At 35.3% G+C, this 27514-nt stretch overlaps 2 protein-coding genes and 2 pseudogenes across 3 annotated transcripts; 3 read left to right on the forward strand and 1 right to left on the reverse strand.

The window, feature by feature from the left end:
- Positions 1-5235: 5235 nt before the first annotated feature.
- On the forward strand, positions 5236-9245 carry LOC143630694 (transcription factor bHLH144-like). The gene is made up of 4 exons (XM_077099630.1): positions 5236-5409; positions 7049-7185; positions 7297-7468; positions 8067-9245. The coding sequence occupies exon 4, from the start codon at positions 8389-8391 to the stop codon at positions 9007-9009; it is 621 nt and encodes a 206-aa protein (XP_076955745.1). The 5' UTR covers positions 5236-5409; positions 7049-7185; positions 7297-7468; positions 8067-8388; the 3' UTR covers positions 9010-9245.
- A 74-nt stretch (positions 9246-9319) lies between these two features.
- LOC143630693 (pentatricopeptide repeat-containing protein At4g04370 pseudogene) lies at positions 9320-11606 on the reverse strand (annotated as a pseudogene).
- A 6421-nt stretch (positions 11607-18027) lies between these two features.
- Positions 18028-27255, forward strand: LOC143630696 (uncharacterized; annotated as a pseudogene). The gene is made up of 2 exons (XR_013153223.1): positions 18028-21164; positions 26890-27255. The product of XR_013153223.1 is annotated as an uncharacterized LOC143630696 (transcript).
- Positions 22976-23802, forward strand: LOC143630701 (LRR receptor-like serine/threonine-protein kinase FLS2). Its single transcript, XM_077099633.1, has one exon. It carries the CDS (start codon positions 23100-23102, stop codon positions 23658-23660), a length of 561 nt encoding a protein of 186 aa, XP_076955748.1. The 5' UTR covers positions 22976-23099; the 3' UTR covers positions 23661-23802.
- Positions 27256-27514: the final 259 nt, after the last annotated feature.

Here is a 27514-nt window from a genome sequence, read left to right on the forward strand (position 1 = left end):
AATTCGATTGTGGGGTAGGTATCCTGTCATATGGATCAAGTGAATAACGTAAAATTCATATGCTCTTTATTTTATTTTAGTTTAAATTAAATTGTTATTTTTTTTCGTTAAAGTTAATATTGTTTGAATTGATAGAAAAACAACCCGTCTTTTTTTATATTTACCATGTATAATCTTTTTTCAAGATGTTTTATAGATAAATGAATACTAAATTAATATAAAAGGTTATGCCCATTTTATTATAACTTATTCAATGAACTTATAAAAAAATTCTTATAATTATTAAGAATTCAACGAGACCTTCTACCTCAAATCAGACAAACAAAAAAGGGAATCTGTTGAGTTCTTACGCTTTCATGTATACAACTCAATTCATCTTATGACTACATGGATGAACCCAACCCGGAATATGAACCATAAAAGAAAACGCCTACTAAACCGATCACAAGAATACCAGCTACAGTACCTATTATCCAAAGAGGAATTCTTCCAGTAGTATTGTATCCTTCCTAATTCGACATTGTCCTTTTGGTTATTCATGATGGTTTTCCTGTCGTGTTTGGTTTTTTATATTTTCGTATTATCTTGATGTACTACTTTATGATGGAATATAGTTTCCTTTGTCGTTCAAACAAAAGTAAAAAATACAACTTACGCTACACCCCTTTTGGTAAGTCTTATAAACTCTAGATCACTTGATTGATATATGATACAACAACATTATCCATTCTCCATTGTAAGATGATAAATGATATTAAAGTAACATCATTTTTTTGGGTGAAGAATAGGAGCAAGAGATTGTTATTTGATTGGGAGAGGTAGAATAGGAGAAAGAGATCGTCATTTGATTGGGAGAGGTGGTACATGTTTAATTTCATTAATTTTTCTTTATAAAGTCTTGTTTCCCTTGAAAGCTGGATCGTCAGGGTTTTTAGTTGTTTTTTTGTTTGTACGTTTGGGCTCATTGCTTCATGTGAGTTACCCCTTTGTTTCTTTTATTATAATTAAAAATAAATAAAGAAAATTGATTGATATAATATCTTACACCTTGAATACCTTGGTCCAAAGCCTATCGACATCAATTTACAAACCATTTAATATCTCTATGAGACTATGAACATGTTAATAAATGTAGCCTAGTGGATGTCATAACTTTTCTTGGTCGGCGCACGACACCTCACTATTATTAATACCAACAACCTTTTTTATTACTCTTTGTGGTGTTCATGAGTTCGTGTTCATCTTTCAAGAGAGGGTGTTTAAAGTGGAAGTCATAATAACCAACATAAAGAGTTGCTAATACACAAATTAACCACTATTCATATATCACAGTGTCAAAATCAAGATCTTATGCGAGAACATCTTCATCTATTTGATTTTAGGATCAAACAATCAAACCCGAACAAGAAATCCCTACTAAAACTTCATAATAGTTTGCTGTTATAATTAATATAAAAAAACTACGAAATGTTGTAAGTTCAAATAGTAGAACTAGGGAACTTGGCAATATAACACATAGGGGATTATATTAATAAATGAGATAACAAGGATTTATGTTCGCGTTGAACTATTTGGATAGCTAATGATTTTATTTTGCATTTAACTACTTATAAATAAACACATAAGACACTGACACACACATACGCTAAATTTTGGGTTTGGGGTTGGGAATTCATGGTTGCCACATGCCATGTTCTATACATTTATCAAACCAGATTCAGGTATCAAATTTTAAACGTACCCCATGTAAAAGAGAGAATAATATTATTAATATTTTTATTAGCGGGACCTATCAAGTTTGTGAGAGGGGATATGTTATATAACTACAGATACAATAATAATAGATAAGTAACCAAGTTCATCTATTATTATAGGCTAAGTGTTGCTAAGTTTGTGAGAAGGGATATGTTAATACTTGTGAGAAGGGATATTTTAATACTAGGGGTGACAATCTTGATTCAAACCAAACCCTTTCAAATGAGTCAATTTGAGTTGTTTTAAAAGTTAAATGAGTTGGTTTGGGTAAAAGGTTTTACATAAATGGGTCAAAATGAGTCATTTGAAATTTCATCATTTTATTTTCGGGTCAAAATGGGTCGACAAGTTCAAAGAAATGGGTCGATGTGGGTTAGTGTCCTAAGGAGATGTGACAGGTTTCGGATCGAAACGGGTTCTCGTACAAGACAGGTTTCGGCATGAAACGGGTTTCAGATCGGAACGGGTTCGGTTTAGGTTTCAAGTCAACACGAGTTTTCACCCGTGACGTGTTGGGTTTTGGTTTCTTTTGTTTCTTTCTGGTCGATTCCGGACTCGTTTTGGTTCGTTTTTTCAGTTTTGTTTTTGTCCGGTTTGAATTCTTTTAGTTTCGTTTAGATTGATTTTTCGATTTTGATTGATGTGGCCCGGTTTTGGCTTTTTGTTTCTTTGTTTCATTTTTGTCGATTCTTTCGGTTTCGGTACGATTCTATATTTTTTTTATGGAACGAGGATAACGTATGAAACATTTTTGTGTGTTTTACTTTTTTTGTTTATGATTTATATTTTAAGTTATAACCTTTTTATTATTATTTTTGAATATTTTTTTGAGGGTTTTTGATCTTAATAGAAAACCCTTCAAAAAAATTCAAAAAAAATAATTAAAAAAATCATAACTTAAATTATAAGTAAAAAACAAAAAATCTAAAAAAACTAAAATGTTTCCGCCGTTATTCTCGTTCACAAAAAAAAAAAAAAAACTCAAAACCCGGTTTGACCCAAACCAAAACAACCATTTTTTTAATTGACTCGTTTTGACCCAAACTCATTTTGACTCATACTCATTTCAACTCATGACTCATTTCAACCCATGACTCGTTCGACCCAACCCATTTGCCACATCTAGTTAATACCAACATAGATACAATAATAATAGATAAGTATAGATACAATAATAATAATAGATAAAGTAACTTCATCTATTTATGTTAATAATCTAGTCCAATAGTCTTATCCCAAAAACTAGACACATTATGGATTGTCACCAAAAACTTTAGGAAAAAAAAAGAAGAAAACTTTATCCAAGTAAAATACATGTTATAATAATAAGCTTGAAGTCAATCAAATGATGTGAGAACATGATTAACCAAAAAACAATCACAATAAACAAAACATAGGCTGAGGGGTGTGGGGCTTCAGCGGGGGCGCGAGAGCCCCTCCGCTCGCGCCCCCCGTTGGAGCACCACACCACCGGGGCGCGAGAGGGGCGCGAGCACGGAATTCAAAGCAGGCGCAAGGTGGTTCGCGGGACCTGTAGGCGTAAAGGGACATTGGGAGACGTGAAAGAGCCGTTGGGGGTACAGAAATGAGCCGTTGGGCTCTTTAATTTAATAAAAAAATAGTATTCTTCCTATATATAAACCCAATATCACATAAAACAATTACCACACCCAAAATCACATAAAACAATTACCACAACTTCAAAAAAAACCCAAAATCAACCCATCTTCCAAACTTTTTTTTAAAAACATGTCTGGAAATTGGTACCCAAACCTAGATTCAGGTTATAGTTACGACGATTTATGGTCGTCACCAGACCAATCAATGTTTTTTTCGGGGTCGCAAGAAACATCCGGCTTTCAACCATCCAACATACAACCGTCTCCTAACTTTGTTGTTCCGGAGACACAAGAATCACACGGTGATGCTACGGGAGCAAGAAGACGCGTCCACCGGAAAAAACAACTTGCAACGGACGGGCCGGGACCGGCTTCGACTCCGAGGACGAAACGGAAAACCACTACGTGGTCATCGGATGAGAAGGAAGCCTTGTGTCGGGCTTGGATAGTCATTTATGAGGATCGACGTTGCGGTAATTGTTTTAACGTTTTTAAAAATGATTTTTAATAAAAAAGTTAAATAAAAAAGTTAACTGGAAATCTAATTTAATTATTCATTTTGCAGCCGACTACCAAAAAAGCAAGGTTTTTTGGACAAAGGTTAGGGAGACGTTCTATACGCTCGTTGGGAGTACAGAGCGAAACGCCGGTATGATTTCGGGTCGGTGGTCCGAAATCAGAAAATTTGTCGGCTTGTTTACTAATCTTTTCAACAGGAACGCCGGTCGTATGAGACCAAGTGGCAGTGATGATTTGGCGGTTTACAATTTCACTGTCAAAGAGTGGAAGCAGGAGTGTTTGCGGAGGTATGGGACGGTGAAGACGTGGGACGATGTAAAGTTGTGGGAGAGGTTGAAAAGGTGTTCCAAGTGGGTTGAGCTGGTGGCGCCGGACCATGATGCGGAAGTAGGGCCGAAACGGACTAAAACTAGTTCGTCTGGAGCGTATAGCACTTCTGCCGGGTCGGATTGCCGCGTTGGATTCGACCTAAACATTGCGGGGGAGGAAACGTCTTCACCGCCGAGGAGGCGGCCATTGGGACGGGACGCCAAGGGGAAAAAACCGGCTGAGGGGGGAGCCGTAAACATCGTCGATCTTGTTGAATCCCTCAATAAATTCAACAAAACCATGGAGGTGGTCTCTAATGACAAAAAGGAAAAAAGTCGAATGAGAGATTTGGACTTCCTTACAAGAGACTTCAGTAACCTAAATCCGGTCGATCAAATGCTGATGGAAAAGCAAAAGGAACGTATCCGAAAGAGGTTGATCGAAGAAGACCAAGCCGAAGAATAAGAATAATGTTTTTTTAGTACTTTAATTTTTTTTTATTTTTAGATATTAATGTGTTTTTTTTAATGTGTGTTTTTTTTAATAATTTATGAGTTTTTTTAATAATACGTTTTTTGAATATATTTATAAAAAAATAAAAAAAAAATCCGCTGGAGCCCCTGCTGGAGCCCCTCCACACCAGGGCCAGGGGCTCCAGCGGGGACTCCAACACCCATCTTATCCAGTTTCTCTCTCTGCCACACGTCACAATATTATTGGCTGGAGCCCCCACTCGCGCCCCCGTTGGAGCCCCCACACCCCTCAGCCTTACTAAACAAAACAAATAGTAATAAATAAAAAGTGAAGTGGTTTACTTAATGTTGTTAATTACTTAAAACCAAATTCCAAGAGATTAGATTTGTGACAGAGAGACAAGATCACACATTTTGTCAAACCTCTTGATCACGCTCACGCGTGCTCTCAATATCCAATCCAACGATCACAAACCCTCCAATGTTTCAATCCAAGGGTCCATGTTTAACCTCTTTGACTCTCACCCTGCACAAAAAGCAGAAAAAAAAAGCACAATGTCCCCACACCCAACATCAAAACCCACCCACTACACTCTTCTCCATTTTAGTCCTCCCTCACTACTCATTTTATTATTAACTTCTTCACTGGATCATCATCATCATCATCAACTACTACTACTACAATACATCTTTTTTTCATAAAGTTTTTATCTTTATTCAAGAATTTGATTTGGGTATGAGTTATTTGTTTTTGTTTATGTGTTTCTTGTAATCTTGTAAGGGTTGTTGTGTAGGATGATGGTTTTATTGGGAGTTTGATTATATATTCAAGATCTTTGTTTATTTGTGTTTTCATCTTTGATAAAGTTTTCATCTTTTTTCAAGAATTTGAATTGGGTATGAGTTATTTGTTTTAGTTTACGTGTTTCTTGTAATCTTGTAGGGGTTGTTGTGTAGGATGATGGTTTTATTGGGAGTTTGACTGTATAATCAAGATCTTTGATTTTGTTCAAGAATCTTATTTAGATGTGTTTTCATCTTTGATAAAGTTTTTATCTTTCTTCAAGAATTTGAATTGGGTATGAGCTATTTGTTTTTGTTTTTGTGTTTCTTGTAATCTTGTAGGATAATGATATTATTGGGACTAGTTTGACTATATAACAAAGATCTTTGATCTTGTTCAAGAATCTTGTTTAGATGTGTTTGCATCTTTGATAAAGTTTTGATCTTTCTGAATTGAATTGGGTATGAGTTATTTGTTTTTGTTTATGGGTTTCTTGTAAGGGTTGTTGTGTAGGATGATGGTTTTATTGGGAGTTTGATTGTATATTCAAGATCTTTGATTTTGTTCAAGAATCTTGTTTAGATGTGTTTCCAATTTTGATAAAGCTTTGATCTTTCTGAATTTGAGTTGGGTATGAGTTATTTGTTTTTGTTTATGGGTTTCTTGAAATCTTGTAGGGGTTGTTGTGTAGGATGATGGTTTTATTGGGAGTTTGATTATATACTCAAGATCTTTGATCTTGTTCAAGATTATGATTTAGATGTGTTTTAACTATTATGGTGGTGATTTTGTTAATTAAATACATGGGCTTTTTGTTTTGATGTTTCTTGGAGTGTAATTGCATAACAGATCAGTTGGATCTTTGGAATTTTTTTTGAAAAAAAGTTTCCCTTTTTGTATATTTTTCAAGAAATTGATTCTTGGTTTGTTTAAAATGATTTAGTTAGTGATTTTGTTGATTAAATTGCAGGGGTTTGTTGATAATTGTTTAAAGTTTTTTGCTTGATATTAAAGATCATGAAACATTAAGATATTGCAAATCTTGTTTCAAAAAGTTTGTATCTTTATTCAAGAATCCGCATTTTGGTCTTTTGGGTATGGTTTAAATTTCATATTTAGAGTGGAGGTTGTAATCAAATTTTGGGTTTTGTTTTGATGTTATAGATCAAGATACTAAGAATTTAATCCTGATGCTGGAGCTACATACAGTTATGTCGGTAGCTCAAGTTCTATCACTATGATTGATACTTTAGATACTTTATTAATCTTAAATGTTTAGTTCTTTAAATCTGTGATTATACTAGTTTATTCATAAATTTTTGTGCAGTTAAAATCTTTATTTATCCTCATTGAACACATCAAGAAAACGTAATTGGTTTAGAACTCTTTAACAATTGATTATGATTTTGTGATTAATTAGGGTCAAAATGACTAACAACTTTAATTATAAATGTGTTTGTAACATTTACTTTTAAGGTTTTTTAATTTAGGATTTATATTCTTGAATCATGATATTGTTATTTATATATTAAAGTTAGATTTTATATTAGTATGTTTATAGTTTGACTTTTGAATATGCGATTTCTCAGGTGTTGGGATCATCATAAAACTGTATTCGAATAAGTGAATCAAAATGCAGTGGACCTCTTTGGGATTGAATTATATTGGAAAGTTTTCTCGCTTGTCGGTTTTTTTCCGTTTCATACTTTAATTTGATTTTACTAAGGTGATATGCATCTCCTGTTGTTTACAATTGTTATTTGTCACATGTTTAAGAGCTTCAACTATTAGGTGATCAAAGGTCAAATTTTGAATTTGGATACTTGTTTTTTTGCAGGCTTGTTTTTGTTAGTTCTGTTATTTGGTATTATTTTCATTGCATATTGGTTGGAGGGCTGAGAATGTTCATTGGTGTTTCACAAAGGAGAATTCAAACAGTGAAAGAAGTTGGGAAAATTAAAATGAGTGTTGGGGTTATTGCTTTTTACAATTTGATGCAAGTTTGCCAGGTATATGCTTTATGCTAACTTTTATTGCACCCTTGGACTTTTTGGTCAACCAAATGGTTTTCATGGTAAAAAGTTGATATAGAAAAGCTTTTATTTAGAGTAGAATGCAATTTGATTATCATCATTTGTAAAAGTTTTATGAGTTGCATATTTTCAATATTTAAAATTTATCCTCAAATCATATCGATTTGGAATCGGAAGCATGCCCTATTTGACTTCGAAAGTCAAAAGTGTTCATAGTGAATTAAGATGTTTTTGACACTATTTTCATTGGCCAGCCTTCATTTTTCTTCACTGATTGACCAATAGTTGATTTGTGTTCCGTTCCAAAAGTTTTATTTTTGTTATCTTTATCTTAACCTTATTGTTAGGTAAAAGGTGCACCTTTTGACTTTTTGGTCAACCAAGTGATTTTAAGTAAAATATATTTATCTGCATGTATGATATAAGTATATAACTACTGTAATTAACATGAATTTAGAACTCAAAAGTGTTGTCATAAGTAATAGATACTAACTTCTGTTTGACTTCAAAAGTCAACCTTTACCTTCATTTGGAGCTGGATGACCAATAATCGTTAACTTGTGCTTTGTTACAGGCTGAATATTTCCGTCAGTTGCTTAAGCCTGTTACGTAGATGTTTCTTAGTCAAAGCTTGTAGACATTGGCAAGGTTTGCTCTTTTGGTTATTTTTTCTCATTAGAAGACGTTAAAGATATTGATCGGTTAGTTGTTGGTGGTTATATTAAGTTGGAACATAAATCTCTCGGTACAAAAATGGAAATAACTTGAAAGTGCGTCGCTTGCTCTACTATTTGTGTTTAAGATTATTTTTTTGTTTTAAGATCACACTAAGCCCAAGAACCGAAACTACATACAACAAAGGCACACGTTTAGATACGTCTGGTTAAAAAGAATTAATGCAGGGTGACCGACATAATCTCCCCCGAAATCAAGATCAAATGGGTAATAACGGATACTTACCCGATCACCGTATTTCATCGTTCTTTGGTCAAAACGTTGACTTTCATCCATCACGAGATTGCCCGAGAAATTTCATTATTTTTGACCGGACAGATAATCATAGTCAGGTCATGTACAACCCCGGTCTGAACATGGGTCGGCCTTATTTCCCTGATACTGAACTGATGCAAAAAGACGTATATGCCCCTAGGGCTGTGGAAGAAGATCAGGCTGATATTGACGCATTGTTGAGCTTTGATGATGAGGATGAAGATGAAGAATATGAAGAAGAAGAGGAGGTTAGCACCGGGCGGACCTATGGAAATGACACATGCGATACATCTGATTCTTGCTCTTCTATGTTAAGAAACAAATGGGCCGGGTCAACATCATCTCACGGGTCAAAGAGTAGTTCCGGAAAACATGAAAAGATGAAGATGATGAAATCAATTAGAGGAATCGTACCTGGCGGCAACCCACAAATGAATACAGTTGAAGTCCTTGATGAAGCTGTTAAATACCTAAAGTCTCTTAAAGTCGAAGCATGTAAAATGGGTTTCGGAAATTTGTCGGGTTGAAGTTCACAACAGGTTTAGCGGAAATGGCGATTGTGCCCCTGCTGTCCGGGATGTTGTTGCCTTTGTTTCGGGAAGTGCCTAGTTGGGTAGAAGGGTAATTTTACTTGCTTTATTTTGTGAGAATGATGAACCTATGGCTTTAGTGTGGTTATGTAATGTTTCATGACTATTACTTTATTGTTGATTTATTGTATTATTGTTATAGTTGTGATTTACTTAATGTTGGTTTTGACTTAATAAACTTTGATCCAAAATTTACAAAGAAAAAGCCCTTAATGCAATTGTTTAAGGGTCATATTGGTAAAACAAATGTCAAAATATTACTCAGGATCTTGACATTCTATACAATCTACAACATATTTTCCAGGTTTTAAATGCATAAACATGGATTTCAAACACATTAAAATGTCATTATATTCAGGATGTGAACTATGATCCTTAAAAAATGTTGTAATATTCCCATTTAACTCAACAAAACTCCAAGCAGGAAGCTTTTTTAGCCCAAGTGACCTCATTTGCACCCATGCATCACCTACACCATCCCATTCACCACTTGAAGCATAATTATGAACCAATTGCACCAAATTCCCAGCATCTTCAGGCTTTAACCTATGCATTTCACTTGCAATAACATCTCCAAGTTCCTTATTACCTTTACTCCTACAAGCATCTAAAACAATTCCCAAAACATCAACAGCCGGTTCTATAAACGTTTTCTTGTAGAAAGCATACGCGTCCGTTATGCTTCCAGCTCGACAAAGAAGATCAACAATGCATGCACAATGCTCGAGTTTCGGCTCAATTTTGTAACGATTCTTCATAATATTGAAAAGGGCGAGGCCTTCGTCAACAAGCCCGTTATGGCTGCAAGAATATAAAACAGACAAAAAGATAACATGATTCGGTTCAAGCCCGGACCGCAAGAACTCCATGAACATGTTTAAAGCATCCTCCCCTTTACCATGACTACCGTATCCACCAATCATCGTGCTCCATGTCACCACGTCATGGTTTGACATTCGGTCAAAGCACTTTCTCGCACTGTCTATGTTTCCGCATTTGAAATACATGTCAATCAAAGCTGTATCAAGTAATAAAGATGATGCAAGAGAATTCCTGATAATATAATTGTGTATCCACTTTCCTTGATGATGAGCTCCGATGGATGCACACGCTTGAAGAAGGGATATTATTGTTACAGCATCCGGTTTTTCAAACGATTCTTTCATTTCATTGAATACGTATAAAGCATTCGACAACTGACCATTTTGCGCGTGCCCTGCAACCATCGCGTTCCATGTCACAACGTCTTTACGAACCATTGATTCAAAAACAACACAACTTTTATCAAGATGACTGCATTTTGCATACATTGTAATGAGTGAGTTTTGTGTCGGAATATCTAGTAATATTCGTTGTCTTATTACGTAACCATGAATTGAAGTTCCTACACGAAACGAACCCAAATGAGCACACGCTGCAAGTGCACAAGATATTGCTGTGGTAGACGGGATCACTTTAGAAACTATCATTTTATGAAATAACGATAATGATTTATCCGGATGTTCGTTCTGCAAAAGGCCAGAGATCATCGCAGTCCACAAGATCATGTCTTTATTCGGAGTCGATTCAAATAGTTGATACGCGGTTGTTAAATCTTTAAACTTAAGACACATGGTTACAAGTAATGTTTTAACTTGTAAATCCACTTCAAAACCACTAGTTATCACTTTCCCATGAACCAGTTTCGCAACGCGCGGGTTGTTCTGTCTCGTAACAGCAGAGATCAACGACCCGAACGTCTGCTGATCGGGCTCAAATTCACTTAAACACATCCTGTACATAAGTTGTAATATTTCTCTAATATTATCAGTCAAAGCATAAGCAGAAACTAAAGAGTTCCACGACACAATATCTCGTTTATCCATCGATTTAAACAAGTTAGTCGCATCCGTCACTCTTCGACATTTCCCATACGAATTCAAAATGCTGTTAACTAAAGGCAAATCACAAATGAACCCGTATCGGATCGAAGAAGCATGAAAAGACTGAACATGAAGACGTGCGTATTCCGAACCCCCTGAAACCCCTGAAACCATGGTTAATATAGTAACTGAACTCGGTCTAATCCCTTCACATTGCATTCGCTTATACAAACTCAACCCAGTATCCACATCCCCTGACCGAGTATAACACCCGATAACCGCGGTCCAGGGGACAACATTTCTCTCAGGCATTACATCAAACACTTGGCGTGCAACATCAATGTGTCCAAATTTCGCATAGAAGTTGATCAAAGAAGCTGCAATGTAGGCATCTGATGAATACCCATTAACGACAGCGTGTTGGTGGAATGATACGCCGAGTGAAATGAGGTTTAGTGAAGTACAGGCTTTGAACATGCTTGGGTAAGTGTAAGGGTCTGGTGGGATGTGGGTTTTAAGCATGGTGAAGTAGAGTTGGAGGACATGGTGGTGTGCACCGGCGGATGAGTGGCGGTTGATTACAGCGTTGTGGGATTTGGTGGCGAGTGATGGTGGTGGTTGAAGGTGGTGGGTGGGTAAGTGTGGTTTGAGCTTTTTCATTGGTCATGCTAACGGAACCACAATGCAGTTGGCTGTTGCTCTTTAGCAGTCGGTCGGTTTTGAGCTAAAAGCGAATTAAAATAGAGATTTCGGGGTGTGCGTAGTCGGTTTGGGCTAAAAGCGAATCAAATTTGAGATTTCGGCTTTTGAGTATATGAAAAAAGTTCGGTTTTAAGGCTTTTGGTTTTCGGTTTGGGTTTGGTTTTAATTTTGGCTGAAACTTTAAAAAAAAAAAAATAAAATTTGGGCATAAATTTTTTGTTAGTAGAATTTTTATTTACAGTTAGTTTTAACGTACTCAATATATCCCACAAATAGCAAAGCTATGGTAGGGTCTGAGGAGGGTAAGATGTAGACAGCCTTACCTCTACCCCATAGGGATAGAGAGACTGCTTCCGGTGAGACCCTCGGCTCGATAGTAGTTTTGCATCAAGCCTTGGACATAAGACACATGACACCTAACCATCGGGACACCGACCGATTGGTGCATGTACCCTTGTCTTTCGGCTATCAACGCCACCACATGATGCCTGATTAACCTTCCGCCACTTTTAACATTTTTTTACGAACTAAGCAAAATAACGTCAAAATTAGTGCAATTTCACTTTTGCCCACCCGAGGGTTCACACATATATACATTATATGTGTGCACCGCAAGCAGGGCGTAATTAGTTTTATCGTATTATGATATTGAATTGGTATCATAGCCTTGACGAAGAACACGATCACGAAACCAAAGAACTCGTTCAAGAACCCAAGAAAGACGACATAGAGGTCAAGCATGCACGCCGCAACAAATAACAAGTCAGCATATTGACAAAAGTTATTGGTAAGATCATGTTCAAGGAGATCGGGACTATCTCCAAGAATCCTTAAAAATTTTGGGGCTCATAAAAAGTGATCACTGAAATCACGTTTTTAACTATGTGATAATTAATTTGACAATTTTACCAATTTGGTTGTATTTTCAAAGCTCAATACGAACCAAAACAAATAACAATAACAACAACAACAACAACAACAACAATTGTAAAAAGTTATTAAAATAGCTCATAAATAACACAAAGGAAAGTTTTTTCTATTAAATAAAAACATAAACATAAATAATGGGAATGGAATTGAACCCATAACGTTTGATCCTAGACTATCACCTTTTCCATTGCACTAAAAAGCCATTTTTTATACTTATGTTTAAAAACAAAATTATATATAAAAAATATATTTCTTTTAACAATTATGGACCTTTGAGAGAATGGGCCTGACTCCGTCACCCTCCTCAACCTCCTTTTGGGCCAACTCTAAAGGAGATGCAAGAATCTCTTAAATTTCAAGAACTGTTTAATTTGATTCGAAAATTAGGGGGTTGATTGCTAGCAAATATCTGAACTTGGATTACAAGCAAGAGACTGGTATGTAGTGCAACATGAGGTGATTAATATACATATTAACATGTTGGTCATGCACTCATACCAATCTACTTTGTTACAATTTGTATCATGGTCTAACGAGTTTAGGTTAACTATATATATATACCGAGTTATGGTTTAGTCTGTAATCAAGTTTTGAGATAGTTTTCTTGATTATAATGTAAGTGTTTATTAAACTATCGATTCGAGAAGTTAACCTTAATTCTCTATGTTGTGATCATGTGCCCAAATAATTTCTTCTATTTGATGTCAACAAGTATTTCTTGTGTTTTAGCTTCTTGTTCATGGATTACTAGGTTGGTTCAAGTATTCACAATTCTAATCAACTCCATTCCTAAGATTCAACGAATTAGCAAATTACCCGAAAAGTAAATTAAAACGAGTGTGGAAGTTCCAAGCAGTTGAATTAAGCAAGTAATAGATAAACTAGGTTATAATACATTAAAAATGGGCTTATCTAACGATCAAAGAGAGTCAAACAGACCCCGGTTTAGCTTGAATCTGGTTCGTTTATAAATCAAACCGAGCTAGGTTATTTATAACTAAGTCGATTTTGAGCGAGTTGTTTCTAAGATTGTATCGAGCGAACTTCAAGCTATACGGACATCCCTACTCATTAGATATCATATGAGTTGTGATTTATATACGAGCCCCTAAAATTTGAAGACAACGGAAGCGAAATGTATACAATGATTTAAAACATTTTTAAAATCCTCCATCAAGTCCCTATTTATGAAAAAGAATCAAAATCAAAATATAAAATCCTCTACAAATTTTTTAAGAGATCACAATCTTTTTAAGTATACTCTAGATAATGTAAATGCCAAGGAATCGATTGTTAGCTTTGTACGTATCTTCCATTAATTTTTCCGTCACTTAAACTAGTTTTTAATTGTTTCTTGAATTCTTCAACGTTCGGTTAATGCGTAGATGACAGGGGCGGACCCACATAGTGTGGATCGGGGTCCCGGGACACCAATGTTTTTTAAAAATTTATTAGAAGCGGTATATTAAATTTTTTGAGGACCCCATAGGATTTAATACTTGGAACCCATACTATTAATGTTGATGTGGTTTGATGGAAAGTCTCTTGTTTTATCTTTGAAAGGTCATGGGTTCAAGTCTTACAAGGCTTAGTTTTTGGTTTTTTGTGTTAATTTTTAGTGTTAATCAATCATTTGATTGCTAATGTTGCAATGATAACTTTGGAAACATTCAAACACCTCTAAAATACATATCATTGTTTTCAACTTTATGCATGGTTTTCTTTAGAAACATTCAAACACTTTAAAATATCAGTTTTATTTTTCACTAGTTTAAGTTAATGGTTTTCAACACATGCTTATGAAAGGGTGGATCTAGGTTCTATCTCAAAAATGTTTAAGAAAGGGAAAACAAAGTGTTTATGTGTCAACCCGACCCATTTTGACCCGTTCAGGTAGTGATGATTGAAAAGAAAGTTTTATTATGATATTGTTTTTTATTATGTTTTTCGCCTCGACCCGACCTGAACAACGACCGACCCGAAAAATTTGAACACCGAAAATATGGGACCCCATTGGCAAAAAATCATGGGTCCGCCACTGGTAGATGACTATTATTATTCAACTATAGAACATGCATAAAATAAATATGTTTCATTAGAAAAATAGTATTACTACAGACAAGTGGGTAATAAGTTGTGTTGTTAACCCTTTTTGGATATCAAAATTAAGTCATTTAAAAATAACATTTATAATACATATGGTCATAATATTACTATTCATGACTTGTTACACATGCCTAAAAAACTCTAAAGTCTCAGACGCTAGAAAACCAAAAATATCAAATACGAAGTATACAAATCTTCCTTTCTCAACTTATTTTGTAAAGAAAGCAAGGTAGCTTTTTTATAGATTAATTATTACAAGGATACCTTGAGTGTGTTTTCATGCATACTATGAGTACTATCTATATGAGAATTAATTGACTTCAATAACACAACTAAAAGTTTTTAAACATGATCAATCCTAAAATGTTGCATTTGGTCAAATTTCTGGTTTTGGGACCTACTTTAACCAGGCTGGAATTATTTTGGGCATTTTTTTTTACATTTGTTTCTTTTTTATTCTGTAGTTTTATAAAAAAAATCTATAATAAATTCCAGCTTAGTAAAATACAAAGTCTTGTATGAAACATAAACAAAAGAATGTGAACATGGGAAATCAAGTACCATGTACTTTTCAAGGAATCTTCATCAAGTTCTCATTGTCGTTGGTGCTATTATATAGGAAAAAGATCTTTATATTCATTTTCTAATCTTTTTTACTTGTTTTATTATTTGGTTTTATAAGTTCATGCATGAAAAATCCTTATTAAGGTCATTACAAAATCGTTTTTTAAGAGTGTTGTGTCTTACTTGTCTTATGCTGTAAACAATTTTTTATCTCGAATCTAAAAGTGGTTTAAGTATTCCATTTAAGGATCATGGTTTTCTTTTCATTAGAGTGCAGTTGCGGCATCATCAAAGGTTAGGATGACCTTCAATTATTTTAGCAGACAAAGAGTAACAAGAAATTTGTGTTATTATATCTAAATTGCTAATCATAAATAGAAGAAAAATGTCAATGAGCTTGTGGTGTAGTGGTAAGAAAGAAACTTGGTATTCCATATGACTCATGTTCGAATCCTGCCCCATCATTTAGTTTCAGTGGCACTAGGTGATGATGGGAGACTAGGCGGGCATGTGTCGTTCACTAATTAGATCCTTGAACCGAGCAAGTTTTATATCACCGCACCGTCGTGCCTTCGGGAGAGTGTTCACGGGCGTTAGCCTTAGGTGAGGGTTTTTCCAGCTAGATCGAAAGGAGAGTGTATCCATTTGAAGAATTCAAACTTCTTGCCCAATTTTAAAAGACAACTAAGAAGAGAGATGAAAAAGAATTCAAACATATATAGATATGTACATATATTTTGGGTGTTTGTTGTGTCTGGTCTAACTTCTTTCTAGTCTAGTTTTTTTTTCGTTTAATAATTTCCGCCGATCCAAAAAAAAAAGTTAAGTACATATATTAAATGTTTCGTTTAATTAACCCGTGATAAGATGATTGATTAATAATAAATGACTAGAAGTCAATAATTTAGAAGTATTATTGACGAAATCATATCCTTTGAAGAAAATCCAAATCCAAAAACGAATAAATAGACATCACGCGTTGTGTCTTTTAGTTGCAAGTTGTACTATATACGGCTTTGAATTTGTCACGGATTTACAATACGGAAGCTTTCGAGACGTGAGGCATTTTGCATGACTTGTACATTGTACTTCTTTACTTGTACATGCTTTCCTTTTCATTGTTACAAGTCAAAAAGTTAACGTGCATGCATGTATACATATACTTTCGTGTTAACATTTTATCTATAAAAATGGTTATTACACACGGTTTTAATTAAATAATCCGAGAACACGTAATGCACTTGTAACACATACGTCACGTTTGCTATGCCTACTTTAAATCTTATAAGCGTACAAATGTATTATATGGTTCTTTATTTAATTGGTTTTGTAATTAGGGTATTAATATTATCCCAAACATATATTGACTATACACGCGTGAGAACATATTTGTTTCTGAAACAATATTATGTTAATAAAACACAAGAACATAATAATATATTCGTTGGAAACGGAAACACAGCTACTTGCACAATTGTATATATTCACATTCAAATTTTTTTGCTTCACATATTATTGGTTTAGAAACAATCAAACAAATTCTCCTCCACACATGTGTGTGAAAACGTACACATACATAGAATTAGAATCAATATCAAATAAAAAGTCTTAAAATCCTATATACTGAGAACATTTTTAGATCATTGATCAAGTGTAATCAATGGTTAAAATGAGATGAATGATCACGTAGACTCAAAAGGACTATTAGCTTTTGCGAGTAGGGGTAAAATGGTAATACCACCATTGTTAATTACTTTTATATTATACCATTTTCTTAAATTAAACAAGTTTAATACAGTTCATAAATTTTACCATAAAATTGAGTTAAGATGCTATATAAAAAATACTATTTAAAAAATTTTCAACTTGGTGCGTACAATGACGCGTTAGAGTTCATATTTCATGATGCCTCTAGCTTTGATCCAATACATAATGGCGTGTCAAGTTTTGTATCTTTGTTTTCCATATTTTCACGTTTTATTTAAAGCATCTATCACTGACACCCTTGCGAGACGTCTGTGCCTATTTAAAGCATCTATCACTGACACCCTTGTGAGACGTCTGTGCCTCATGGATAGCAACCCCCCCCCCCCCAGTTCTCTAACTTATTTGTATATTAAATTATAATTTAAGTCATTTTAGAAAAAGAGAATTTATCATATTTTGTATGAGAAGCCAAAAAGAAATTGTGGAAGCCAAATATGAACTGTAGGGTAGGTCAGGAGTAAGACCACATGAAACTACATATTGATGTATCATAGTCACATAGATGACATTTAATATTTAGTTGACTCTCAATTAAGACATCTTTGACTTATGAAAAACCTCAAAAGTATAAGGATTTTATTTATATTCTTCAATCTTCACTCTAATTTCGAATAAGTAAATAACACATGAAAAACAAGTATCCGTTTCCCGACATATACATGAACCCACTTTCTATAACCTAAATTCTATTCACATAAAGCAGAAACCATTAAGGACATGAAATATAAGACATTATTATAAACAAACATGTGCTAATTTTTTATAAATAAAGAAATAGACAAACTTGCAGATAATGATTATATTTTATTATATTCATAAGTAATATGATTATTATTCAGTGTGTGGGACTTGGGAGTATGGGTTCCAGTTATTATGATAAGAATGAATCTTGAAAGTTTCTGCGAAGTAAATATTTTGGTTTCACATGTTAAGGTTTGACAAAAGTTCATTCTAGTTGACCTCTGAATCCTACAATATAATATAAAGACAACTTCTTGCTTATATCATATCATCACAACTTTCAATGGCTTTCAAAAGCTTTATACTTTTACCTTTCCTGTTACTTTCAGTTATATCTGCAGAGTCTGTGTTAGAAGATGAAGCAGATGCTTTAAAACATTTCAAGAATTTAATCACAGATGACCCGACTGGTGCACTCTTGGATTGGGATTCCAGTTCCAACCACCATTGCAACTGGACTGGATTCCAATGCCATAATATCACCAAACGTGTCGTTTCGATTTCAATTCAACAAACAAACCTCAAAGGCCAAATCTCTCCTTTTCTTGAAAACCTTTCTGGTCTCCAGGTTCTTGATTTATCTAATAACTCATTCACCGGCAGCATTCCATTCCAGTTGGGATACTGCACATAGCTTACCTCACTCGTGTTTTACGCCAATTCACTCTCTGGCCCGATACCATCCGAACTCGGGAGACTCCGGAATCTGCAGATGCTAGACGTGGGAAACAATTTCATCACTGGAATCATCCCGAATAGCTTGTGTAATTGCACTTCTTTGGTAGAACTTCATCTAGATACCAACAAGCTTAACGGTACAATTCCAGATAGAATTGGTGATTTAGTCAATCTTCGGTTTCTTGGAGCTTTTAGTAACCTTTTGGAAGGTTTGATTCCATCGTCGGTTGGTAAATTGAAAGAATTACAAGTGCTTAGTCTAGATTCCAATATGCTTACTGGTAAAATCCCAGATAGCATCGGTGATTTGGTTAATCTACAGTTTCTTTCAGCTTATAATAACAGTTTTAGAAGGTTTGATTCCGCCTTCGGTTGGTAAGTTGAAAGAATTACAAGTGCTTGGCTTGTATCAAAACAAGATATCTGGTATCATTCCTAAAGAGATTGGAAACCTATCAAGTTTGCAACTACTTGTTTTGTATGAAAATTCTCTCACTGGAGAGATTCCGACTTCGATTGGTAATATGAAAGAGCTACAGGCTCTTAATGTCGGCCAAAACCAACTTACGGGTATCATTCCTAGAGAGATTGGGAATTTGTCAAGATTACAAGATCTTGAATTGCATGAAAATTCTCTCTCCGGAAATATACCAACCGAAATTGTTAATTGCAAAAATCTCACTTTTCTGAGTCTATACAACAACAAGCTCACCGGAAGTATTCCTGATGAAATCGGAAATCTTCAGGAATTACAGTATTTGAGGTTATACAATAATACATTGAATTCCACAATCCCAAGCTCTTTGTTTAAGTTGAAAGCATTAACTGTTTTGCGACTCTCAGATAATGAGCTAACAGGGAATGTTTCTCCTGAAATTTCTTCACTCCAATCATTGCAATCACTGACCCTTCATCGGAACAAGCTTACTGGTGAAATCCCGGATGGTCTATTCAATTGTTCAAGTCTTGTGCTATTAACTATGGGTTATAGCAATCTAACAGGGACGTTGAAACCGGGAATTGGAAGACTTTATAATCTCCAAGCTCTACGAATTCAAGGTAATTCCTTTTTCGGGCCAATCCCACAAGAAATCGGAAACTTAACTAGTTTGATGACGTTAGATCTCGGGCAAAACCAATTTTCAGGCACCATTCCTGTAGAACTCTCAAAACTTTCTTTCCTTCAAATCCTTTCAGTTGGTGATAATAATCTAGAAGGTCAGATTCCTGAAAAACTCTTTGAGCTTAAACAACTGTATCAACTCTGGTTGATGAACAACAAATTTGTTGGTTCAATTCTGAATCATGTTTCAAAGCTCGAGAGACTCTCTCAATTGGATCTCAGTAGAAACATGTTTAACGGGTCGATTCCTGACAGTATGACAAAATTGAATAAGTTGATGTGGATAGACCTATCACACAACTTTCTCACCGGATCAATTTCAGGGCCAGTGATTGCGAGTATGAAGAATATGCAGATATATCTCAATTTCTCAAACAATTTCCTAACAGGAAATATTCCAAGTGAGCTTGGGAAGATGGAGATGGTGCAAACCATTGATATCTCAAACAACAATCTGACAGGAGACATTCCTGTAACTATTCAGAACTGCAGAAACCTGCAGAGTCTTGATTTGTCAGGAAACCGACTTTCCGGTACCGTCTCCAATGTTATATTCCCTACTCTTGCCGTTCTTTCCTACCTAAACTTCTCAAGAAATCAGTTGGAAGGAGAGATCCCAGAAAGCATAGCAAATCTCACACTCCTTACTTCACTTGATCTTTCACAAAACAAATTCAATGGCACGATTCCTGAAAATTTTGCCAACAGTTTGGCATTGAAACACCTCAATCTCTCGTTCAATCACCTCGAAGGACGTGTTCCAGATAATGGAATTTTCAAAAACTCTAGTGCGGTCGGATTACTTGGAAACCCTTCTTTGTGTGTAACCAATGACACTGAATCATGTGCCTTCTCAACTGAATCGGATGATTCACATAAAATATTCAGAAAAGTCGTATTAATTATTGCAATACTTGGATCTCTAGCTTTGCTTCTTGTATTGTTTTTGGGGGTCTTATGTTATCGCCATGCTAGAAAACCGAAAGTTAAAGAATCTGAGAACCCGGAACCAGAATACACCCGAGGCGTCACTCTCAAGAGATTTGATAGGAAGGAACTTGAAGATGCTACTGATGGATTCAGTGAAAGTAACATTCTGGGTACAAGCAGTTTAAGCACAGTGTACAAGGGTACACTAGCAGATGGAAGGGTGATAGCAGTGAAGAATTTGAATTTCACAGAGTTCTCATCCGAATCTGATAAGAGCTTTAATAAAGAAATGAAGACGTTAGCAAAATTGAGGCATAGAAATCTAGTGAAAGTGGTTGGTTATGCATGGGAGAGTGGGAAACTAAAGGCTTTGGTTTTTGAATATATGGAAAACGGTAATCTAGATAGAGCTATACATGATTCTCAGATTGATCGATCAAGATGGGATCTTTGGGAGAGAGTTAACGTTTTGGTTTCAGTTTCTAGAGGACTTGTTTATCTACATTCCGGATATGATTTCCCTGTAGTTCACTGTGATTTAAAACCTTCTAACATTCTTCTGGATGAAAAATGGGATGCTCACGTTAGCGACTTCGGGACGGCTCGGATGCTCGGAGTTCATCAGCAGGATGGAAGTAGTGTTTCTTCTGCATCAGCATTTCAAGGCACCATTGGCTACTTGGCACCAGGTAATGCATCACCAACCCTTTCTTTCAATCTTTCAAATTAGAGTTAATGAACTTCTAGCAATATAGATATGAATTTTGATGTTTAAATAATATTGACTAGCCGACTTGGGGTGTAAATGAGCCAAGCCCTAGCTCAACTGGGCTTGAAATGATTTCAACTGATTTTAACGGTTAACTGTTGGTTTGGGAACACATTATACCGAACCGCCCAGCTTGGGTTCGTCATGGGACCGCCCGGTTTATTAGGTAGATCGGTTTGGTTTTGACCATAATAATAATAATAATAATAATAATAATAATAATAATAATAATAATGAAATGAATTACAAATTTTTTTTAAAGATCAAAATTAATTGAAATAACGTAACATGGTTAGTTTTATACCATCCTACTTTTATGTACTTAGAAAACACGATAATGTTTAAAAATATTGAGTCTAGTTACTTCAAAAGTCGTATGATCTTTTCAGATTAAATTATTTGGTGGTTCTTTGATACTTATTAGAATAAAACTCAGACAGAACTAGCTAGGAAATTGTATGTGATTTGAGAGTGAATTTTGAATCATGAGGCGACTAAAATACCGTAAGGCCGTGTGTATATATATATGTGTGTGTATGTGTGTATGTGTGTGTGCAGGAATGAGGTTGGAAACAGAGGATTATCCATTTTGAAATTCAAATTCACTAAAATAAAATAGCCCTTATTTTGGCTTAGGATTTATGTGTTACAAAATCCAAATTGCTTTGATCTTGTAAGAGGTCGCCGCCCATTGGAACACGACGAAGGGAGCAACACCCCTTTGGAATCTCTATTGGTTAGGGCATTCACCCCTAACATTATAATAAAGTTAAATATATTTGCACCCTTCACCTCCTAACTTGTTTCATATGTATGGTAGTTTACATTTGTCGACAAGTTAATAAAATTACACTAAAATATTTAAAAAGATAAAACACTATGAAATACCTTTGTTGAAATATATATGTATGACCTTGTAAACTTGTACCATCTGTAAATCCTATAAGTCTATAACCGCATAATTTACTTTAACAAACGAAGTTGTTCGTGGTACAAGTGTAATATCAAATTTGTAGTTAGGGATAGGTTGACTTTTGGAATCGTGAAAAGACCAAAGTGCATTTGGCCTAGTGGTATTTTAATGTGTTGTATTGACGCTTGATGTCACTTTTTTAAGTGGTTGTGGGTTTTAATTAGTCCTGTCATGAACAATTAATGGTGTAGCCAACTAGGGTAAATCAATGAATACACTTAGAGTATGTGTGAATTTGTCGTTTAAAAGAAAAGAAATTGTGAAAAGAGATCGTGAAAAAATTGATGGACATGATTTAAGAGATGGTGAGAAAAATAAGGAATGATAAATAAATTCTACATTAATTAACAAAAATCTTATGCATCATTATTATAAGGTATTTGTATCAAATACTTGAATTTCAGTTCAAATCATTCTCGATTATTTTTCGTTCTTGATTTATAATTTCTTTTTCATAAACAGCCTACTACATATGTAATTATAACAAGATACTTTTAAAAGTGAAACTCATCCTCAACAACAATAACAATATATGACTTTTAAAACTCAATTTAAAAAAAAAAAAACTATATATATAATACATATACGTAAATTATACAGACCAAGTTGACTTCTGAATAGGAAGTCAAACAACTATCAGAAGCCATGCGTTTGGTCATTGGTGGTTGGGTGGAGGAGCATGACAGCCATTTACTCGTACAAAGTCAACTTCTTCAGACACCAAGAGACTTAAAACAAGGCACATATGATAAGTCTTTGGTTTCACACATTATAACATTCTGTTACCACACATTAAAGTTTGACAAAAATCCCAAGTTCTGACTTCTACAATATAAATTAACACTAGATTAATTCTTACTCATCACCACTTCAAAAGTAACAATGGAGTTCAAAAGCCTTGTACTATTTTTACCCTTCCTGGTACTTGCTGTTCTATCTGCAGCATCCGTCTTGGAAGATGAAGCAAATGCTTTGAAACACTTCAAGAATTCAATCACCGATGACCCAACGGGTGCGCTCCTCGATTGGAATGCTGATTCCAGCCACCATTGTAACTGGACTGGATACAAATGCCATGATGTCACCAAACGTATCATTTCTATTTCAATACAACGATCACACCTCAAAGGACAAATCTCTCCCTTTCTTGGTAACCTTTCTGGCCTCCAGCTTCTTGATTTGTCTTATAACTCATTCACCGGCAACATTCCATTCGAGTTGGGATACTGCACACAGCTTTCCATACTCATTCTTTACACCAATTCCCTCTCCGGCCTGATTCCATCTGAAATAGGGAAACTACCGAATCTTCAGACACTCGACCTTGGAAACAATTCCATCACCGGAATCATTCTGGACAGTTTGTGTAATTGCACGTCTTTACTAGAACTTGGACTTGGTTCAAACTTAACGGTCCAATTCCAGATAAAATCGTTAATTTGATCAATCTTCAAGTTCTAGAGGCTTTTAATAACCTTTTAGAAGGTTTGATTCCTAAGTCGGTTGGTAAATTGAAAGAATTACAATGGCTTGCTATTAGTAAAAACCAACTTTCTGGTATCATTCCTGGAGAGATTGGGAATGTGTCAAAATTACAAGCTCTTTACTTGTGGCAGAATTCCCTCTCTGGCCCAATTCCAGCCGAACTAAGGAAACTCCAAAATCTGCAGACACTAGATCTTGCGCTCAATTCCATCACAGGAATCATTCCTAGAGAGATTGGGAATCTGTCAAGATTACAAGTTCTTGATTTGTCTCAAAATTCGCTAGAAGGTTCGATTCCGCCTTCGATTGGTCAACTGACAGAATTACAAACTCTCGATTTAAGCCAAAACCAACTTTCTGGTATCATTCCTCGAGAGATTGGGAATCTATCAAGAATACAAGTTCTTCTATTGTGGAAAAACTCTCTAAAAGGTTCGCTTACGACTTCGATTGGTGAACTGAAAGAATTAGAAAATCTTGATTTGAGTGCAAACCAACTTTCTGGCATCATTCCTAGAGAGATTGGGAATATGTCAAAATTACAAATTATTCTGTTGTTTCAAAATTCCCTAGAAGGTTCAATTCCAGTTCCGATTGGTCAATTGAAAGAATTACAAATTATTGATTTTAGCAAAAACCAACTTTTTGGTTCCATTCCACGAGAGATTGGAAATTTGTCAACATTACAAATCCTTCAGTTGTATGAAAATTCTCTCTCTGGAAAGATACCAACCGAAATTTGTGGTTGCAAAAATCTCTCTCAACTGAATCTATACAGGAACAAGCTCACTGGGGGCATTCCTGGTGAAATCGGAAATCTTTGGGAATTACGGTCTTTGATGTTATACCGTAATCAGTTGAGCTCCACAATCCCAAGCTCATTGTTCAAGTTGAAATCACTGATTATTTTGGAATTGTCAGATAATAATCTAATTGGGAATGTTTCTTCAGAAATTTCTTCACTGGAATCGTTGCAATCATTGAACCTTCAAAACAACAAGCTTACTGGCGAAATCCCTGAATCCATAACCAGGTTAGTCAATTTGAATTCCTTGACAATTAACTCAAACTTTTTCAAAGGATCAATTCCTTTAAGCATCGGGTCTCTTTACAACTTAAGAAATTTGTCATTTAGCGATAATCTCCTTGAGGGGTCTATTCCAATTAGCATCACAAACTGTACTAAGATACGCTGGTTAGATTTGTCTAAAAATAGGATGACAGGAGAAATTCCTCAAGGTTTAGGAAGGTTGTCAACTCTTACACGGCTTAGTATCAGCGACAACGCACTGTCAGGAAAAGTCCCGAACGATCTCTTTAATTGTTCAAATCTTGTGATATTAAGTATAGCAAATAACAATCTTACAGGGATGTTGAAGCCGGGAATTGGTAGACTTTCTAATATGCAAATGCTACAAATTCATGGTAATTCCTTTTTCGGGCCAATACCACAAGATATAGGAAACTTAACTAGTTTGATTTTGTTAAATCTTGGCCAAAACCAATTTTCGGGCACCATTCCTATAGAAATCTCAAAGATATCTTTCCTTCAAAGCCTTTGGATTGGTAATAATAATCTAGAAGGTAGCATTCCTGATAAAATATGTGAGCTTAAACATCTGACTGAACTCCACTTGACGAACAACAAATTTGAGGGTCCGATTCTGAGTTTTGTTTCGAAGCTTGGTATGCTTTCTCGGTTGGATCTCAGCAGAAACAGGTTTAACGGGTTGATTCCTGACAGTATGACAAAATTAAATCAATTGATTTTTATTGATTTGTCACACAACTTTCTCACTGGATCAATTCCTGGGACACTGATTTCAAGTATGAAGAATATGCAGACATATTTCAATTTCTCAAACAATTTTCTTACAGGAAATATCCCAAGTGAGTTAGGGAAGATGGAAATGGTGCAAGCCATTGATATCTCAAACAATAATCTATCAGGAGGTATTCCTGTAACAATTCAGAACTGCAGAAACCTGCAGAGTCTTGATTTGTCAGGAAACCGACTTTCCGGTACCGTTTCTGATGAAATGTTCCCTACTCTTAAGCTTCTTTCCTTCATAAATTTCTCAAGAAATCAGTTGGAAGGAGAGATCCCAGAAAGCATAGCGAATCTCACACTTCTTGTTTCACTTGATCTTTCACAAAACAAATTCGATGGCACAATTCCTGTATACTTTGGCAACAATTTGGCTTTAAAACACCTAAATCTCTCTTTCAATAACCTCGAGGGGCGTGTTCCTGATACCGGAATTTTCAAAAACTCTAGTGCAGTGGGGTTGCTTGGAAACCCGTCACTGTGTGTTGCCAACGGCACCAAATCATGCGCCTTCTTAAAGCAATCAAATCGTTCACATCAAATATCCAGAAAAGCCATAATTCTTGCACTATTCGGATCTCTAGCTTTGATTCTTTTATTATTTTTGGCGGTTTTGTGTTATTGTCGTGTTCAAAAACCAAAAGTTAAATCTGGGTACCAAGAATTAGAATTCACCCGAGGGTGTACTCTGAAAAGATTTAACAGAAAATAACTAGAAGATGCCACTAATGGATTTAGTGAAAGTAACATTCTCGGTACAAGCAATTTAAGCAAAGTGTACAAGGGTACATTAGCAGATGGAAGGGTGATAGCGGTTAAAAATTTGAACTTCACAGAGTTCTCAACAGAATCCGATAAGAGCTTCTACAAAGAAATGAACACATTAGCAAAATTGAGGCATATAAATCTGCTGAAGGTGGTTGGTTACGCATGGGAGAGTGGGAAACTAAAGGCTTTGGTTCTTGAGTACATGGAAAACGGAAATCTAGACAAGGTTATACATGATTCTGAGATTGATCGGTCAAGATGGAATCTTTCTGAGAGAGTTGGTCTTTTGGTTTCAGTTTCTAGAGGACTCGCTTATTTACATTCTGGGTATGATTTCCCCATAGTTCACTGTGATTTAAAGCCATCTAACATTCTTTTGGATGAAAAATGGGATGCTCATGTTAGCGACTTTGGGACGGCTCGGATTCTTGGAGTTCATCAACAGGATGGAAGCATTGTTTCTTCCTCATCAGCATTCCAAGGCACCATTGGCTACTTGGCACCAGGTAATGCATCACCAACTCTTTCTTTTATTCTTTCAAATTAATTAGGGTTTATGAACTTCTAACACTAGTCATTGATTTCTACCAGAGTTTGCCTATATGAGAAAAGTGACAACAAAAGTGGATGTATTTAGCTTTGGAGTAATAATACTGGAATTTATCACTAGAAAAAGACCAACAGGACTCACCGAAGAGGACGGAATCCAAATGACTTTGCCACAATTGGTAGAACAGGCAGTTTCAAAAGGAATGAATGAGCTGATTAAAATTGTGGATCCTGATTTGGATTCTGATTTCTCCACAAAACACGATGTTGTTGAGCAGATTCTTCAGTTGGCCTTATCCTGCACTCGATTGGATCCAGACGATCGCCCGGACATGAACGAAATCTTATCTTCACTTACAAAGATCAGCAAGAAAGTGTAGTTAGGGTTTTAAATTTGAACATTTCAAAGCAGTATACTATGTCATCTTCATCAATTAGATTGTGTTTCTCACAAGTAATTAAGCCTTACTAATTTACATGTTTGCTTATATTACTGATTGAATTAACATGATTAGGGTTCTTTGTTTTGACCCGTGTTTAAGATATAATCAACAAACATGACCTCAATATGTTAACAGCATGAGTTAACTCAGTGATGATTCATGATTGATTAGGAGAAAACAGACCATATCAAAATGAATAACTTTTATGTTAACTGGAGCAGCCT

Source organism: Bidens hawaiensis, unplaced genomic scaffold (assembly GCF_021521415.1).
Source record: "Bidens hawaiensis isolate Kalapana, Puna unplaced genomic scaffold, B.hawaiensis_p1.1 tig00005780_1, whole genome shotgun sequence".
In the NCBI taxonomy this organism is placed as follows: domain Eukaryota; kingdom Viridiplantae; phylum Streptophyta; class Magnoliopsida; order Asterales; family Asteraceae; genus Bidens; species Bidens hawaiensis.

Excerpts from the sequence above, each read along its gene's own strand:
- LOC143630694 (XM_077099630.1), top strand. The coding sequence starts at position 8,389 with ATGCAGGGTGACCGACATAATCTCCCCCGAAATCAAGATCAAATGGGT.
- LOC143630701 (XM_077099633.1), top strand. The coding sequence starts at position 23,100 with ATGGAGTTCAAAAGCCTTGTACTATTTTTACCCTTCCTGGTACTTGCT.